The 19,674-nt window shown below is 47.3% G+C and overlaps 1 protein-coding gene across 4 annotated transcripts in view; it reads right to left on the reverse strand.

The window, feature by feature from the left end:
• Positions 1-19,674, reverse strand: part of LOC119969607 (rho GTPase-activating protein 18) — a 169,199-nt gene that overhangs the window by 35,648 nt on the left and 113,877 nt on the right. For all 4 annotated transcript variants that reach the window (XM_038803443.1, XM_038803445.1, XM_038803442.1 and 1 more), the window contains 2 exons: positions 15,410-15,630; positions 11,306-11,396 (listed from right to left, as the gene is read on the reverse strand). In XM_038803443.1, the coding sequence (XP_038659371.1) occupies positions 11,306-11,396; positions 15,410-15,630 (312 nt within the window). The remainder of the gene's footprint in view (positions 1-11,305; positions 11,397-15,409; positions 15,631-19,674) is intronic.

A 19,674-nucleotide genomic window follows, 5' to 3' on the forward strand; every position in this document is an offset into this window, starting at 1 on the left:
ACCCGGCTGATCACTTGGAACGTGAGGGGGCTGAATGGGCCGGTCAAGAGATCAAGGGTATTCTCACACCTGAAGGGACTGAAGGCTGATGTAGCAATGTTACAGGAGACCCATTTGAAGGTAGTGGACCAGGTTCGCCTGAGAAGGGGGTGGGTGGGACAGGTGTTCCACTCTGGATTGGACGCAAAGAACCGGGGGGGTGGCGATTCTGGTGGGAAAGAGGGTGTCGTTCGTGGCGGAGGAGGTGGTGGCGGATAAGGAGGGTAGGTATGTGATGGTGAAGGGTAAGCTGCAGGGGGAGAAAGTGGTGATGGTCAACGTATATGCCCCGAACTGGGATGACGCGGGTTTTATGAGGCGCCTATTGGGCCTCATTCCGGGACTGGAGGCAGGGGGCTTGATCATGGGGGGGGGACTTTAACACAGTGTTGGACCCCGGGCTAGACAGATCGAGCTCAAGGACCAATAGGAGGCCGGCAGCGGCAGAAGTGCTGAGGGGGTACATGGAGCAGATGGGAGGAGTAGACCCATGGAGGTCTGGTAGGCCGAGGGCGAGGGAGTATTCCTTTTTCTCACACGTCCATAGAGTGTACTCCAGAATCGATTTCTTCGTGTTGAGCAGGGGGCTGATCCCGAGGGTACGGGAAGCTGAGTACTCGGCCATTGCGATCTCTGATCATGCACCACATTGGGTGGATGTGGAAATGGGGGAGGCGCGGGACCAGCGCCCGCTGTGGCGGCTGGATGTGGGGCTGTTAGCGGACGACGAGGTGTGTAAAAGGGTCCGGAAGAGCATTGAGAGCTATCTGGACTTGAATGACACGGGTGAGGTGCAGGTGGGGATGGTCTGGGAGGCCCTGAAGGCAGTGATCAGGGGAGAGCTGATCTCCATAAGGGCGCACAGAGAAAGAAAGGAGAGGCAGGAGAGGGAGAGGCTGGTGGGGGAGCTATTGGAAGTGGATAGGAGATATGCGGAGGCACCAGAGGAGGGGCTGCTGGGGAGAACGGCGCAGCCTGCAGGTCAAGTTCGACCTGCTGACCACCAGGAAGGCAGAGACGCAGTGGAGAAGGGCACAGGGCGCGGTCTATGAGTATGGGGAAAAGGCGAGCAGGATGCTGGCACACCAGCTTCGCAAACGAGATGCGGCTAGGGAGATTGGGGGAGTGAAGGAGAGGGGCGGGAAGGTAGTGCAGAAGGGGCAAGAAGTGAATGGGGTCTTCAGGGATTTTTACAAGGAGTTGTATCGGTCTGAGCTGCCGACGAGGAGAGGGGGAATGGAGGACTTCCTAAACAAATTGAGGTTCCCAAGGGTCCAGGAGGGGCTGGTAGAAGGGCTGGGGGCGCCAATAGGGCTAGAGGAGCTAGTCAAGGGAATAGGTCAGATGCAAGCGGGGAAGGCGCCGGGGCCAGATGGGTTCCCGGTGGAATTCTACAAGAAAAATGTGGACTTGGTGGGACCGGTACTGGTACGAGCCTTTAATGAGGCGCGAGAGGGGGGGGTTCTGCCCCCGACAATGTCGCAGGCTCTGATCTCCCTGATATTGAAGCGGGATAAAGACCCCGTGCAGTGCGGGTCCTACAGGCCTATCTCGCTTCTGAACGTGGATGCCAAGTTGCTGGCAAAGATCCTGGCAGCTAGAATAGAGGATTGTGTGCCAGGGGTAATCCATGAGGACCAGACGGGGTTCGTGAAGGGGCGGCAGCTCAACACGAACGTGCGGAGATTGCTGAATGTAATTATGATGCCGGCAGTGGAGGGGGAGGCTGAGATAGTGGTAGCGCTGGACGCGGAGAAGGCATTCGATAGGGTGGAGTGGGAGTACCTGTGGGAGACGTTGGAACGGTTTGGGTTTGGGGAAGGGTTTATTAAGTGGGTGAAGTTGCTCTACTCGGCCCCGACGGCGAGTGTAGTGACAAACGGGAGGAGGTCGGAGTATTTCGGGCTCCACCGAGGGACCAGGCAGGGATGTCCCCTATCCCCCCTACTTTTCGCACTGGCGATTGAACCGTTGGCGATGGCACTGAGGGGTTCAGGGGGGTGGAGAGGACTGACTAGGGGAGGGAAGGAACATCGAGTATCGCTGTATGCGGATGATCTACTGCTGTACGTGGCAGACCCAGAAGGGGGAATGCCGGAGATAATGGAACTATTAGCAGAGTTTGGGGACTTTTCGGGGTACAAACTAAATTTGGGCAAAAGCGAGGTTTTTGTGATACACCCGGGGGACCAGGGAGAGGGTATTGGGAGACTCCCCTTCAAGCGAGCAGGAAAGAGCTTTAGGTACTTAGGGGTGCAGGTGGCAAGGAACTGGGGGACCCTCCACAAGTTGAACTTTTCCAGGCTGGTGGAACAGATGGAGGAGGAATTTAAGAGGTGGGACATGGTACCGCTGTCGCTGGCGGGGAGGGTGCAGTCAATCAAAATGACGGTCCTCCCAAGGTTCCTGTTTTTATTTCAGTGCTTGCCCATCTTCCTCCCTAGGGCCTTCTTCAAAAAGGTGACGAGTAGCATCATGAGCTACGTGTGGGCGCACGGCACCCCAAGGGTGAGGAGGGTCTTTTTGGAGCGGAGTAGGGACAGTGGAGGGTTGGCACTACCCAATCTCTCGGGGTATTACTGGGCGGCAAATGTGTCAATGGTGCGCAAGTGGATGATGGAAGGGGAGGGGGCAGCTTGGAAACAAATGGGAGAGGGCGTCCTGTGGCAACACAAGCCTGGGGGCCCTAGTAACGGCACCATGGCTGCTCCCCCCACGAGGTACACCACGAGCCCGGTGGTGGCGGCCACCCTCAAGATATGGGGGCAGTGGAGGCGACACAGGGGGGAAATGGGAGGTCTGTTGGCGGCGCCAATAAGAGGGAACCATAGATTCATCCCGGGGAACATCGACGGGGGATTTCAGAGCTGGTACAGGGTGGGCATACGGCAGCTGAAGGACCTGTTTATAGAGGGGAGGTTTGCGAGCCTGGGAGGGCTGGAGGAGAAGTTTGAGCTCCCCCCGGGAAACATGTTCAGATATTTACAAGTGAAGGCATTTGCTAGGCGGCAGGTGGAGGGGTTCCCCCTGCTCCCCAGTAAGGGGGCGAGTGATAGGGTGCTCTCGGGGGTCTGGGTCGGAGGGGGGAAGATATCAGACATCTACAAGATAATGCAGGAGGCGGAAGAAGCATCAGGGGAGGAGCTGAAAGCCAAGTGGGAAGGGGAGCTGGGAGAGCAGATAGAAGACGGGACGTGGGCGGATGCACTGGAGAAGGTCAATTCTTCCTCCTCGTGTGCGAGGCTGAGCCTCATTCAATTTAAGGTGCTGCATAGAGCTCACATGATGGGGACAAGGATGAGCCGGTTCTTTGGGGGTGAGGACAGGTGTGTCAGATGTCTGGGAAGCCCAGCGAACCATGTGCATATGTTCTGGGCATGTCCGGTGCTGGAAGGGTTCTGGAAGGGGGTGGCAAGGACGGTGTCGAAGGTGGTGGGGGTCCAGGGTCAAACCAGGATGGGGGCTTGCGATCTTTGGGGTCGGGGTAGAACCGGGGGTACAGGAGGCTAGGGAGGCCGGAATACTGGCCTTTGCGTCCCTAGTGGCTCGACGAAGGATATTAATTCAATGGAAGGACGCGAGGCCTCCAAGCGTTGAAACTTGGATTAACGATATGGCTAGCTATATTCAGCTAGAAAGGATCAAATTTGCCCTGAGAGGGTCAGTACAGGGATTCTCAGGCGGTGGCAACCTTTCCTTGACTTTTTAGATCAGAGATAGACGTTCGGGGTCGTGGCAGCAGCAACCCGGGGGGGGGGGGGGGGGGGGGAGATGCACGACTGTAACGCGGGCAAGTCTGCTCGCTGCTCATGTCTGAAACTGTAGGCTGCCTTGTTTGTTAAGTTGTTGCTTGGGGGGGGGGGGGGGGAGGACTGGTGCGCGCGAGAGGGCGGGCGAGGGAGGGATATTTGCCTAGAGGGATTGTGTTGTAAATAATTTAAAAATTAGTAGGGGTAAATGTTTGTATGGAAAAACTCTTTCAATAAAAATTATTTAAAAAAAAAACAATCCATCCACCATTAGAAATTTCTCTAAAAATTGGGTTTAAGGTTATGCAAAAAAGGAATCATCATGACTCGCTTTTTAAAATCGCTTCCAAAGCTGTGGCACAGGCAGCATTCTCCCATCCTGCCCATGGCGGGTTTGGTGGCGGACATGATGAATCTGGCGGGAACCAAAAAGTTGGAAACCCTCCAGTATAAACCATGTTGCAATTCTCTCAATAGCGGTTCGGTCATCCCGTTGGCACAAATGGCATTAGCATTAATTTGCATCTCACAAATGCTCATTAGGATGGCGTTGCGCCAGCAAGAAATCACATTGGCATCAAAACTGGTGAGGCTGGCATACACAAGACTGCCCTCAGTTCGCCAAGGACTTTTGAGATGAGCGCACCTTCCAACACCACCTGCCATAGATGTGCATTGCTCCTGATGTGCTGTACACCAGCCTGCCGAGGCAGACTGGTTCCTGCCCTCCAACTCCATGGAAAGCCAAGCGCTGCTAGATCCATGGACTGTCCTCGATCACCAACTCGGATCAGTACTGCACCTGGGGTTGGGGAGTAGAAGGGCCTCCTTTCTCTTGGTGCCACACACAATGTCTATCTGGTCAGCACTGTGGTGCAGGACTCATGCAGCCACCGTAACAATGACCAAAGTTTGACTAGCTGAGTTGCGTGGTAAGGTCAGGGGTTTGGGACATCACTGTTCACCACCACAACGACAGGATTCAATATTAGTGGGGGAGTCTAGATGCAAACAGCTGAATTAGAAGCAAGAGTAGGCCACTTCTCCTCCTTGAACCTACTCGGCCAACAATAAAATGATGATTGATCTAATTTTAACTTCAACCCCACATTCCTGCTTACGCCCAATATCCATTCACTCCTTTGTTAATCAAGAGTCTATCCAGCTCTGCCTGAAATGTATTCAAAAATTCTGCTTCCACTATCTTTTGAGGAAGGGTGTCCCAGAGACTAATGACTCTCAGAAGAAGTTTCTCTTCATCTTGTTCTTAAATGAGCGATCCTTTATTTTTAAACAGTGACCCCTAGTTCTCAATTAGAATTAGAATTAGAACAGTACAGCACAGAACAGGCCCTTCGGCCCTCGATGTTGTGCCGAGCAACGATCACCCTACTCAAGCCAACGTATCCACCCTATACCAGTAACCCAACAACAACCTCCCCCCAATTAAAATGCCCCTAATGTTTCAATCCTCTTTCCCGCCTTGAACTCGTCTCTTACTTTGCTAAACTCTAGTGGATACAAACCTAACCTTTCCTCATTTGACAACCTGCCTGTTCCTGGTATTTGTCGAGGAAACCTTCTCTGAACTGCTTCTAATGGAATTTGCATATTTCCTTAAATAAGGCGACCCAGTTTTGTACACAATACTCAGGTGTGGTCTCAACAATGCCCTGTACAGCTGAAGCACAAACCTCCCTACTTTTGCAATCAATTCCCTTCACAGTAACTGATAACATTGTATTATTTTTCCTTATTACTTGCTGTACTTATATCCTTGCCTTTGTGAGTCATGCATTAGGACACCAGATCCCTCTGCACCTCGAGAGCTCTGCAAGTTCTCACTATTTAGATAGCCAGCTTCTTTTTTTATTCTTCTTGCCAAAATGGAAAATGTCACATTTGCCCACATTATACTATTCTTGTCCTTCCTTTTCCTTTTGATTTTCCTTTGTTCCCCTTCTTTTATTTTATTATTTTTGGTTGGTGGACCCATCGGCGGAATGTGCCTTGAAGGAACCTGCTTGTCAGGACAGTGTGTTCCAGGATTTGATTTGTTTAGAAAGGAAAAAAATCAGACTCGGCACCGGTGAATCTTAAGAGCTAGCTTCGGAGGAAGTTGGTTGGATTGGTTGGTAGGCAATCTGTTGGTTAGCGAGGGATAGTGATTGGTTCCTGCGTGATGTTTCTGAGAGAGCTGGGCAGAGGTGATTAGATCTTGAAAGAAGATCTCTCTCTCTCTTGCTGCTGAAATAAAGAACTGCCTTATTGCTCTCAAACCAATGAGCGTCTGGTACTTCTTCACCATATATTTGGGATAAGCTTGCATCAAGAGAGAAAGCCATGCCAGAGAAAAGCATCCCAAGCCGAGAAGGAAGAAGCATCGAAACAAAAGGACTGAAGGTATAACTTCTGAAAAGCTTTAACTGGAAACCGTCCATATACATCTTCCCTCTCCATCATCCTTTCCCTGTATGTTGTGTGTGCTTGTGTGTATGTATGTATTAGAATGGGGCAAGTTGGAAAGAGAGGTGTTGGGAAAGATGTGTTAGGTAGTCAATTACATTGTTGTCAGTTTAATTATATTACTGTTAAATAATAAAAGGTTATTTGTGTTTAATTTACAAACACAGTTACTGTAGTTTATTGGGCACAGCCAAGGTCCTCGTATTTGAAATGAAAAAAAAAATGAAAAATGAAATTTTTAAAAAATAACATCTAATTTTATTGTGTTGCAACTCCAGATCAGTTGCGGCTGGAATTGCCCGTGCATTTAGCTAGCCCAGAAGGTTGTGGCAATACTCTATTTGTCACAGTTTTGTCCACCCACTTAATCCATGGTTCTTTATAGCCTCCTTACATCTCCAAAATTTACTTTCCTACCTACCTTTGTGTCATCAGCAGCTTAGCTTCTGATACAAATTACTGGGATGAAGGGACTGAAGGTATAACGTGTTAAAAATGGAGGCCCTAGCAATGATCTCTGTGGCACAACACTGAATACATCCTGCCAACCAGAGAAAGACCCATTTATGCCAGCTCTGATTCCTGTCAGCTAGCTAATCTTTAATCCATTCCAATAAATTACTACCTACACCGTGAGCATTTGCACCTTATCAAATGCCCTCTGGAAATCTAAGTACAATACATCCACCAGTTCCCCGTAACCACCGAACAGATGAATCCTTCAAAATAACTCCAACAACTTGGTTAAACATGACTTCCCTTTCACAAAACCATGTTGACTCTGACTGATTGCCTTGAATTTTTTCCAAGTGCCTGCTATAACATCTTTAATAATAGTTTTGTGAGGGCCACGAAGAATCCAGCATGAGTTTTCAGGATACAAAGAAATAAACATTTATTTACAAATTAACATATATACACAACTGCAGCAACAACTTCTCTTGCTGCTCTCTCTGGTTCCAAACTGGCCAGCTCTATTTATGCAGGGAGTCTGCTAATGATTTCACCGCCCCCCCTCATTGGGGAAGCTCATATTCCCACAGGATTGTGGGATTGTCATTAGTCCCCAGCCAATGGTAAGCAGGCAGGTTATAACATCCCTCCCCCCCCCCCCCCCCCCCCAAAGTCCAAGGAATCCACCGAAGACCCTGGCGAAGGAGGGCGTCGGACTCGTTTTGCGGCAGGCCGGACACCATTTGCACAAGGCGCTGGATCAGGCGGCGTGTAACGTGATGGAGACCGGCGCTTCCGTGATGAACGGCGTAACGGTTGCACATCCACGGCCCGTGGGCCCGAGGATTCCCCCTTTGAGGTGGCTTGTGTCTCCATCTCGGAGTCAGAGTCTGCTGCCTCCGTCATCTCGGCGTCTTTATCTCCACGTGGCGCAGGCTTTGAGTGAGGCACCAGAGGAAGATTGTGAGGAATACTTTCCATTGTGTCTGGTCTCTGCAGCTGTAGAAATGAGCTCCTGGGGCGGGGAATCTTTGGCAGGGATAGTCTTCTGGACCGAACATGGTCTACATGTTTGTGATGGAGATGCCCCTGGGCTTGTACCTGGTAAGAGAGAGGGCCCATTTGGCGAAAGATTATGCCAGAGACCCACTGGGCACCACCAGCAAATTTCCGAACGAACACTGGGTCACAGGGCGTAAACTGCCGAATCGGCCGATGCCGAGAAACTTCTGATGCTCCTGGCAAATGGAGCAGTTTTGGGCCACCTTCTCAATGTCGGTGTCGAGGCCTGGCCACCAGACATAACTCCGGGCCAACATTTTCATTTTGGTCACACCTGCTAATCCATTGTGCTATGCACGCGTGGGTTCGAATCCCATCCTCGTTGCCAGTTTTGTGAGTGCCACGAAGAATCCAGCACGAGTTTTCAGGATACAAAGAAATAAACATTTATTTACAAATTAACATATATATACAACAGCGGCGACAACTTCTCTTGCTGCCAACTCCTCTCTCTCTGGTTCCAAACTGGTCAGCTCTATTTAAGCAGGGAGTCTGCTAATGATTTCTCCGCCCCCCCTCATTGGGGAAGCTCATACTCCCACAGGATTGTGGGATTGTCATTAGTCCCCAGCCAATGGTAAGCAGGCAGGTTATAACAAATAGCTTCTAACATTTTTCCCATGATTGAAGCTAGTCTAACTGTCCTGTAGTTTTCTGCGCTTTGACTCCCTCTCTTTTTAAATAAAGGAGTTACATTTGCTATCTTACAATCTAAATGGAACCTTTCCCAAATCTGGGGAATTTTAGAAAATTAAAACCAATGCATCAGCCATCTCATTAGCCACTTCTTTCAAGACCTTAGGATGAAGTCCATTCAGACCAGAGGATTTGCTGCCCACAAACCCGACAATTTGTTCAATACCATTTTCTGATGATTATCTCCTGAGTTCCGCCCTTCCTTTCATTTCCTGACTTGTGGCTGGAGAATAACAGATGGCATCTTTACCTGCACATTATGAGACTTCATGTAAATCAGGTAATTGTGTCTGGAAGGGGTATGATGAAATGCGGGAGGGCCAGAAAATTAGCTTCTGGAGCTCATTCTCTGGTGGAGTGGTTGAGCTCATTTATCCGCTTACTGCGCTGGATCACGCTCTGTCGGCAGGAGACAGCCGCACTGACCCCCTATGCAATGGTCTCCCAGGCCAGAGAGGCGAGGTTGACTTGCTTCTTTGAGCCATCTCTAGGGTAGAGGATGCGCTGGTGAGCCCGCTCTCCTCAAATAAGGGTCTTGAGGGCCCTGGTGCTGAAACCCAGTGCTGTCTTCTTCTCAAGGCCACTAGCCTTTTCCCTCTGTGTTGCTAACATCTTGTGTGGCCTGGTGAAGACCAGTGGACTGGAGAGAGTGAATGAGTTTACTGGACTGGTATTTAAAGTATGGCACTGAGACCATTGAACCCACCAGCGGAGGGCAGACAGACCAATCAGCTGCGGGCCTGCCAGGAGAGGAGATGGGGAACCCCTTCATGGATTATTACTGAGGTTCCAAGCACCATATCTGACGCAGGATCCTGACATTCTGGTCAGTGCGACAGGCGCCATCGGAACCACCCACCACCTCACTTGGGCTTCAAAATGTGAATATTCCACCCTACAAATTTAGAAAAAGCATACAACTTACTGGCTGTACAAAAAAGTTCTCTCCTACTCCAAATATCAACCTACAATTTCTCCCTTTTAACATATTGCAGCTGGGAGATTCATGGTGTAATATTTTTAAGCTGAGAATCTTCAACAGAGTTAACTAAGTGAGTTTACACCTGAAAAATCAGAGGATTATGTTCCATCCTGAAGGACAAATAAATTTCATTCTGTTCACCTGTGACATTGGCCCAGATCATCAAGTCAGCGGCAATGTTGGGGCCGTGGCTACCGACTGTGAAGATTGCTGCACCTTGACTTTTCAGTGTCCTTCCAGATAAGGCACTGTTCCCATCTGCAGCAGCAATGCTCATTGCAGCCTTCCACAGGGAACACCAGTGAAGAGGTGCAGTGCAGTGACACACCCTCTTTTTGCACCATCAGCCTGCTTTATCAGTTAAGTGCTTAAATATCTCAACCATTTCAGTTGGTTAGTGCGTGAGTGGGTGGGGGAGTGAATGGAGGTTGGATGGCCTGGTTAATGGGTGGGTGAACGATTGCATGGGCATGTAGGTGTGTGAGTGGGTGGACGAGTGACTGGATAAATGGATATGTGGTTAAGTTGCTAACTGGATGGGTGGTGAGAGGGTGAGCGAGTGACTGAGTGGGTGAAAGAGTGGATGGATGGGCCAGCAAGTTGATGGGTGAGTGAGTAGGAAAGTGGGTAAATTGGTAAACAGGTAAATTAGTTGGTCAGCAAGTGGGTGCATGAATAATTGGTAAGTGGGTGGGGGTGGGTTGCAGGGTGACATGTTGAGTCAGTGCGATTGCAATTGGAGATCAGTTGGGATGGTGGGTTGAGTTATAGAGTTAGACCAGAAATTATAGTGTAACATTTCTAGGGTAAGTATTAAGTATTGGATAAGTAGTGTGTATCGCGCCCAAGTCTCCCAAGACTGAGATCAATACAAGAGATATGCATGGAAGGTCCCACACAGAGCAAATCAGACCATCGGTTTAAATTTCCTGGGCAATTGCAGTGATTTTGTGCATGCCAGGATTTCAGATGGGTCTTGAAGTGTAACAGTGACAGAAACCTCTACATTCACACTGTTGATATCTGAAGGCTTGCCCCAATATCTCAAACAATTTTGGTAAACCATCAGCTAGCAAAGCTAAACGTGGGAGAAGCGCAAAAGGGGAAAACAATTTTAAGAGAAAAAGAATTATGTAGAGTGCATTGGTGTCCACCTTCAATTTCACAATGTGTACTTCTGTTGCACAGAAGTGAAAAGTTGTAAAATCTACCCTTAGAAAACTATCACCAGCAAAAATAAAAACATGCAAGGCAATGTTATCCCAAAGCAGAGCACTCAACATTAATAAGTGATGTAAAATAATAATGGACTGAATCAATCGAAACGGCAACATCGAGATGAAAGAATATTCAATGTACAGCATACTTGGACAGACAGGACAAATCATGTGCAAACAGGAAGACAGATTCTTGCCATATTTCAACAGCACAAAAGCCACACCAAGATGGTGTGGCTTTCAATTCTGCCACCTCCCTCCAAACCCCACCACATCCTTAATATTCTTGAAAGAGGGGAATAAATGCAGGGGGAGAAATGAAAGGTGTCTAGCAGGTTGCTGGTGCCACCTTCATTTTGGGAAAGCAGCAATGACATTAGCGATGGCCTGGAATCATAGCGATGGCTTGGAATCACAGAAATTATAACATCAGCTCAACCGCAGTAAGGTCTGAAGAAGAAATAAATAGCAGAAGCAATAGTTCCCTTCATAACTTAAAAGGCCCAAAGGCTAACTCAGCTGGTCTTTTTCCATTGGTAAGGAAAATGCTATGCAGCTTTAAAGTTCATAAATTCTTCTTGCTTACACCATCCCTCCCTTCTTCAAGACAAATTTTTTGATTAAATAAAGTTGAAACGTACCTTCTCTTTTCTCACCATCTGGCAGCAGATGCTCAAGTTGCTGATCCGGTTGCAATGCGTCAATAACTGGACTTTGGTTATCCTGCATTTCCTGAAAGTAACATAGTCCACAAAGATATTGGAACCTTTGATGCAAATGAACAGAACTGCTGAGGCATTGTGCTTATATGCTGCACTGCCAGTAGAGTACACAATAATTAAACTGCTGTTAAAGTGTCTGCCTGCTAGTGGTTTAACAGCGCATTTGAAGCAGAAACGTCTGCTGATCTACCTGGAATTGTAATGTTCAAAAGGTTCTTATATAGATAGTACAGAACCTTGCTAACCTTCTTGCAGAATCTATTTCTGCAGTAAGTATCAACACTTTTAAACTTTAAAAGGGCAGCACGGTAGCATTGTGGATAGCACAATTGCTTAACAGCTCCAGGGTCCCAGGTTCAATTCCGGCTTGGGTCACTGCCTGTGCGGAGTCTGCACATCCTCCCCGTGTGTGCGTGGGTTTCATCCGGGTGCTCCGGTTTCCTCCCACTGTCCAAAGATGTGCAGGTTAGGTGGATTGGCCATGATAAATTGCCCTTAGTGTCCAAAATTGCTCTTAGTGTTGGGTGGGGTTACTGGGTTATGGGGATAGGGTGGAGGTGTTGACCTTGGGTAGGGTGCTCTTCCCAAGAGCCGGTGCAGACTCGATGGGCCGAATGGCCTCCTTCTGCACTGTAAATTCTATGAAAAAATTCTATGAAAAACACAATGGCTTGGCTGTTTAACACACCAAATTACACAATAGGGAATTAAGTATCAGATCAAACTTCCTATTCAGGATAACCACAAACAATCCTGCAGCCAGGACTACAGTTTCTGGATCAACAATCACTGTAAATACTGTCAGTCGAGGCAGCTAATTTTGCTTTTGGTTCAGTTGGTTTAGGGAATCAGCAACTGAGCTGTACAGAGTAGAGATGTCTGTTTTGATCCCTAGTCTGCATAGCAAATGGGAACCTTATTATAATTATTGTATCTTTTATACATTGTGTGTTATGAATAGATTTTTTATGTGCATTTTTGAATTATGTACGACTTCCTGGTAGAAGAGGGTTAACTTGAGATGCCTGAGGAGGCGGTGTGAGTTAATTGAAACCACATGTTATGGATTGATTGTTTGTGTGTTAAGGATATGCTGTTTGGGTCATGACTGACGCATCACAACCATGAGTCGTGATTAATCACAATTACAGTTAATTTAAGCACAGATAGACAGTCAGCAAGATCAGAACACAGCAGCACAGGAAGGCCACCTTGCTGCAGGGGGTAAAAACGATCAACTCGCAGAAGTTTAGTGCACAGATTGAAAGACTCAAGGAGAGGAAAGAAGACAGGAGTGACAGGCTGATTGTAGCAACTGGAGTCAATGTGTTCCTGTCATCAGCAAATAAGGAACAAAATTAGCTGAAAGGGGTTTGAAGGAATGTACAAAAACCAATAACCAATAGTGGAAGTAGAAGAAAGAACTATTGCCTCTAGTAAGTCCTTAGCTTTGATGCGTACCACGGGTTGAAGTATAATTTGGCTTTATTTTCCCATCCCCCACCCCTCCCTTTACTGGTTATTGGCTCAGCACTTGTTGTTTAAATCCACTATGACCATGTGACTATTCTTCACACATGAGTAAAGTGAAAAAATGCCAATGGACAAACCTATCAATTGAGTCTACTTTTATTTGATATTCACCCACTGAATATGTATGGGCCTGGATGATCAGGTCGTCGTCTTATTCTCAGGTGGTTCCTCAATCCAGGGTTCTGGATCCAGTATTGGAATTTTTAGTCATCTTAGGACACATAATCCTGGAGTGTAGGAAAGGTGTCGGCTGCATGTTGTCCATGTCTCTGACACGTACAGGAGGAGGGCAGGTAGCACTGCAGCCTTGTAGGTCACAAGCTTGAAGTCCAAAGTCACTTACCCATCCCTAACCAAGAGCCATTGAGACCAATTTCAGTATTCCAACACTGCCCTGACTGAGAACAACTAATTTAGCATGGAGAGAAGAGGATCAGAGACCACAGTATATATTTCCAACAAGCGGACACTTAATGCAGTAGTATCAAGACAGTTTAATCAGTCATAAAAGTTATACTCAATTAACAGGACACGCCTGACTGTAACATGGGACGAGGGCTTAGTGGTGGGTGAGGGGTAACTCAGGGTTGAGGTGACAGGGTCGCTCAGATTCACCAACATGAGACCGTGGCCATTTTAAATTACGAACGTCTAGTTCCAAATCCTGTTTGAATCTGGAAGTAATGTGTTTGAGGGTTGGAATATTGGTCAGACGAATGGTACCACTGGGTGCCCACAGGAACAATCCACATTTGGCATGTAACTGGGTGGGGAAGGGAGAGGATGAGCATCATCAAGAGAACGGAAAGAAGCCCAGGCCATGCGACATCCCAAAGTTTTCTTGCTCATCCTGCCCCACAAAAAGACAATAACATTTTAATTTAATGCCCCCTTAAACTAATGTCTTGATCTTACTCTTCCCTGACTGTGGCTTTGAAGGCAGGTGCGAGATGATATTTGTAAAATCGAGCGGGAGGGGGGGGAAAGAGTGTAAGCCATTGGCAGTCCTACCCACCCTTGGGCCCATTGAGGCCCTGAGTTGGCTAACTAATGACCACTTATTTTATAATAAGCTTTATTGTCACAAGTAAGCTTACATTAACACTGCAATGAAGGTACTGTGAAAAGCCCCTAGTCGCCACATTCCGACACCTGTTCAGGTACACAGAGGGAGAATTCAGAATGTCCAAATTACCTCACAGCACGTCTTTTGGGAAACCAGAGCACCCGGAGGAAACCCACGCAGACGCGGGTAGAACGTGCAGACTCCGCACAAACAGTGACCCAAGCCGGGATTCGAACCTGGGACCCTGGCGCTGTGAAGCAACAGTGCTAACCACTATGCTACCATGCTTAAGGACATCATCCCACCCCTGCCACTGTTTTACCCACAGGGAAAAGTCCGAGGTCCAGCAGCTTTAGCTGTGCAGGTTAAATGTCTGTCAAGGAGAGAGGACCTCCGTTGTGGATCTTCTGAGCCCACCAAGATCCACCCCCCCCACCCAAGATCACACTGACCGTTTACTCTCAAAATCATCCCCCACCTCCCTCTCCAGGGCACGTCAGCCAACCTGAAATCACCCCATTTATTGTCCGGCTGCAGCTACAATCTCCATTGGGGATTATCGGTCATCCCACCATTCCCACCTGCCATTGCTAGAATTAGAGCTCGATGCCTCTGAGGTATGACTTTCCATCCCTGAGGGGTGGAAACCCGCCACCAGCCTGTTAACAACCAATTGACTGTTAAATTTCAGTGGGGCAGGTGTTCTTCCCCTGGGCAGGATCCCAATCAGGTCGGCCCAAGGACCTAGATGAGGCCAGCACTAGGCATGAAACACTCAGTCATGCATTAAACGAGTGTAGGACCCTAACAATGTCATAGAAGAATAGAATAGAATCCTCCAATGCAGAAAGAGGCCATTCGGCCCATTGGGTCTGCACTGGCCCTTGCTCTGATAGAGCACCCTATCTATGCCCAATCCCCACTCCTATCCCCGTAACCCCACCCAACGTTTGAGCAATGTTAACATGGCCAATTCACCGAACCTGCACACCTTAATAATAATCTTTATTATTGTCACAAGTAGGCTTACATTAACACTGCAATGAAGTCACTGTGAAAATCAGACTGGAAGGAAACCGAAGCACCCGGAGGAAACTCACGCAGACACAACCACACAGACACCAGAGGTCGGAATCGAAACCAGGTCCCTGGCGCTGTGAGGCAGCAGTGTCACTATGCCACCATAATGTCACTGGACAACAAATGTTATATTTTGATTAGATCCCCCCCCCCCCCCCGGGGCAAAGGCCTCGAAAAGAAGCCTGTTAAAATGGCGCAAGGTGCAAGCAAGACAAATACCATCTTGCTGATAGGTTAAACCACCCACTTGGCACATCCCCACCAGACATGGGGAAAGTTAAAAATCAGGTCTTGAGAGCTTTAAGATTCATATCATTCGGTTATTATAGACTGTTTACACTTACTGAAAACTTGGGTCTTGCAAAGACATCCCGAACATCTCGTACAGGCTGCTTACTCTTTACCCGCATAGACAGAGTATAGTTGTCCACCCTACGCTGTACAGCTGCAGACTGTGTCCGAGTTAGAGTCGAGAGCAGGACTACTTCATCGTCATCATTACTGCCTTCCTTGATAAGAGTGGAGAGCCCAGCATCCTGAAGCCAGTCAGCCTCAACTTCTCCATCTACAAGCATAAAAAGTCACATTTAGCTTTAACTTTTGATCACACTTTCCAGGTCAACATTGGCTATGTCCAGTATTAAATCATGAGAATCTACTCATTTCAACAGATTTTTAATAAAAAATATTTAATGGGATGTGGGTGGCACTGGTAAGGTCTGCATTTGTTGCCCTATCTCAAACTGACCTGGAGAAGATGGTGGTTAGACACCTTTTTGAACAGCTGAAGTCCACCTGGCTTTGAAAGACAGCTGTGCTGTTAGGAAGGGAGATCCAGGTGCATTTCAGGAATGGCAATATAGTTCCAATTCAGGACTATGTGCTTGGACAGACACTGGGCGTTTTTTGTGTTTCCATTCATCTGCTACCCTTGTCCTTCTAGATGGTTAGAGGTTGAATGTTTGGAAGGTGCTTTTGAAGAAACCTTGATGAACTGCCGCAGTCCAGCTTGTATATAATTCACACAGCCGCCACCGTGGGTTGGTGATGGAAGGAGAGAATGTTGAAGGTAGTGGACGGGGTGCTAACCAAGCGGGCTGTTTTCTCATGGATGGTGTCAAGCTTCTTGAGTGTTGTTGGAGCCACACTCAACCAACCATCACACTCCAAGGTAATCTGTATGGTCATCAAATTCAACTCAACGTGATTGAGCTTCAATGAATAATCAATTCGAAGCTGGCCACAAAGTGTTTATAATTAAAATATGATTCAAAATGTATCTTTTGTATTCTTGATAGGAACTGTAGTAAGATGTCCAGTCTGTTCCATCATTCAATTAGATCATGGCTCCACTGTAGCCCAACTCCATTGTCCAGTCATTCTTCTGTATACCCTGATACACATACAAACATCTATTGATAGCTATTTCCACTACCCTTTTTAAGAGAGCACTGCAACTCCTGCTGTGACCGGAAAGGCATCAGAAACACTTGCACAATGTACATTCAGCCCACACTGCAGCTGCTGGATCATGCATTACTCTTCCGGACACCTTTCTAGTTGGATACAAGAGTTCCGTATATGGGCGCTCCAGCCGAGTTTGTTTTGCACACTATCTACGGACTGCAAGTCACGTTATTCGGTCGCCCGCAGACTTGTCCTTGTTCAATTGTAGCCTTGAAAATTAACTATTTCAATTATGTTCCGTCTTTGTGTAGAATGCCTATGTAGCCACTTAGCTCAGTTGGTAGCTTTTTAATTTCTCAGCGTGAAGATAATGAGGTCAAAATCCCACACCGAGTAATGACCTTTTTCTTAAATATTTTCAAATTATTCTTTTCCTATTGATATTACGAAAAAGTGTCGTAGAGTCTGACAGCATAGAAGAGGCCCTCTGGTCCACCGTGTCTGCACCAGTAAAAAACAACCACCTAACTATTCTAGTCCCATTTCCCAGCACTTGGCCATAGCCTTGTATGCCTTGGGATTGCAAGTGCACATCTAAATACTTCTTAAATTATATGAGCGTCTCTGCCTCCACCACCCCTTGAGGCAGGGAGTTCCAAACTCCCATCATCCTCTGGATAAAAAAGTTTTTCCTCACATCCCCTGATCTTAAACCTATGCCCCTTGTTCATTAATCCCTCCACCAAAGGGAAAAGTTTCTTTCTGTCTACTCTATCTATGCCCCTCATAATTTAAACCATGTCCCCCCTCAGTCTACTCTGCTCCAAGGAAAAAAATCCCAGTCTATCCAATCTCTCTTCATAACTAAACCCCTCCATCCCAGGCATCATCCTGGTAAATCTCCTCTGTACCCTTTCCAGTGCTATCACATCCCTCCTATAATGTGGAATCTCGAACTGAACACAATAATTCAGCTGCGGCCTAACCAACATTTTATACAGTTCCAGCAAAACCTCCCTGCTCTTAAACTCTATGACTTGGCTAATAAAGGCATATGTTAAGATGGCATAAATACCATATGCCATCTGAACAACTTGTCCACCTGCTCTGCTACCTTAAGGAACTAGTGTACATGCACACCAAGGTCCCTCTGATCCTCTGTGCTTCCTAGGGGGTCTGCCATTCTTCATGTAGTGCCTTGCCTTTTTTGACCTGCCCCAAGTGCATGACGATGGAATTCCAGATGGAATTCTATTTGCCACTGATCAGCCCATCTGACCAGTCTGTCCATATCCTGCTGTAATCCAAGTCTATCCTCCTTACTATTTACCACTCTCCACATCATCCCCAAACTTATTGATCAACCCTCCTATAGTTCAGTCTACATCATTTATATAAATCACAGAAAGGGCCTCAACAGTGATCCCTACGGGGTCCCACTGGACACATGCTACCAGTCAAAAAAAATCCCCGACCATCATCCTCTGCTTCCTGCAACTCAGCCAATTCTGGATCCAAATTGCTAAATTCCCTTGGATCCCATGAGCTCTTGCCTTTGCTATCAGTCGTCCATGTGGGACTTCATCAAAAGCCTTGCTGAAGTCCAAGTCGACTGCACCAAATGCATTGCTCTCATCTGCACATCTCCAAATGCAGATTAATTCTGTCTCTCAGAATTTCTTCCAATAGTTTCCCCACCACTCAAATTCGACTGACTGGCCCGTGGTTTCCTGGTTTATCCCTCCGCCCCACTTCTTGAATAATGGTACCATATTGGCTATCCTCCAGTCCTCCGGCACCCTTCCGGCGGCCAGAAAGAATTGAAAAGTATTGTCAGTGCCCCTTCTATTTCCTACCTTGCCTCACTCAACAGTCTGAGATACGTTTCATCTGGCCCTGGAGATTTGTCTACTTTAAGCCTGCAAAACCACTCTGAATCTCCTCTCTGAACATGTTAATCTCTATGATTTCTGTACCCATACTGTCTCTCTCGTCAGTCAACACTGACACAATTCATTTACAACCCTACCTTTGGCTCCACACACAAATTATCACTGTGGTCATTAATGGGCCCTACTCTTTCCCTAGTTATCCTTTAACCCTTAATGTAATTGTAAAACTTAGGATTTTATTTTATTTTATCTGCCAGTATCCTTTCATGTCCCTTTTTGCTCCCCTAATTTCCTTTTTAAATTCAGTCTTGCACATTCTACACATCTCTAGCACTTGTGCGTTTTGAGCCCTCGATATTTGCCATATGCCTCCCTTTTTCTTTTAATCCAATGCTGCATATCCATCAATACACAGGGTTCACTGGATTTGTTGGTCACAGCCTTTTCCTTGATTGGAACATGTTGGCCCTGTACTCTCACTGTTTCCTTCCTGAATGCGTACCATTGTTCTGTCACAGATTTACCTAAAAGGCTCTGCTCCCAGTACCCAGTACACGCTGGCCTTATTCTGATCTTGTTAAAATCACCTTCCCCCAGTTCAGAACTTTCATCTCAGGTCCATCCTTGTCAACAAGCTTGAACTTTACAGAGGTCTGATTACTGCCTGCAAAATGCTCCCCCGCTGACTTGGGCAGAGAAATGGAGTTTAATCCGGACAAATGTAAGGTAATGCATTTTGGTAGGTCTAGCGTGGAGGGGAAATATACTGTAAATGGTAAAACACTTAGGAATATAGAAAGTCAGAGAGATCTGGGCGTGCAGGTCCACAGACCTTTGAAGGTGTCAACACAAGTGGGCAAGGTAGTCAAGAATGCATACGGAATGCTTGCCTTCATTGGATGGGGCATTGAGTGTAAAAATTGGCAAGTCGTATATAGTTGTGTAGAATATTGGCAAGGTCGCACTTGGAATATTGCGCACAATTCTGGTTGCCACACTACCAGAAGGACATGAAGGCTTTGGAGAGGGTGCAGAGGAGGTTTACCAGGATATTGCCTGGTCTGGAGGGTGTTAGCTATGTGGAGAGGCTGAATAGACTCAGACCGTTTTCATTAGAAAGACGGAGTTGATGGGTGACCTGATAGAGGTCTACAATATTATGAGAGGCATGGATAGAGTGAATGGGCAGGCACTCTTTCCCAGGTGGAGGGGTCAGACTAGGGGTATAGGTTTAAAGTCCGTGGGACAAAATTTAGAGGAGATTTGCAAGGCATGTTTTTTACGCAGAGGGTGGTGAAGTGTCTGGAACA

Source organism: Scyliorhinus canicula, chromosome 7 (genome assembly GCF_902713615.1).
Source record: "Scyliorhinus canicula chromosome 7, sScyCan1.1, whole genome shotgun sequence".
Taxonomy (NCBI): Eukaryota; Metazoa; Chordata; class Chondrichthyes; order Carcharhiniformes; family Scyliorhinidae; genus Scyliorhinus; species Scyliorhinus canicula.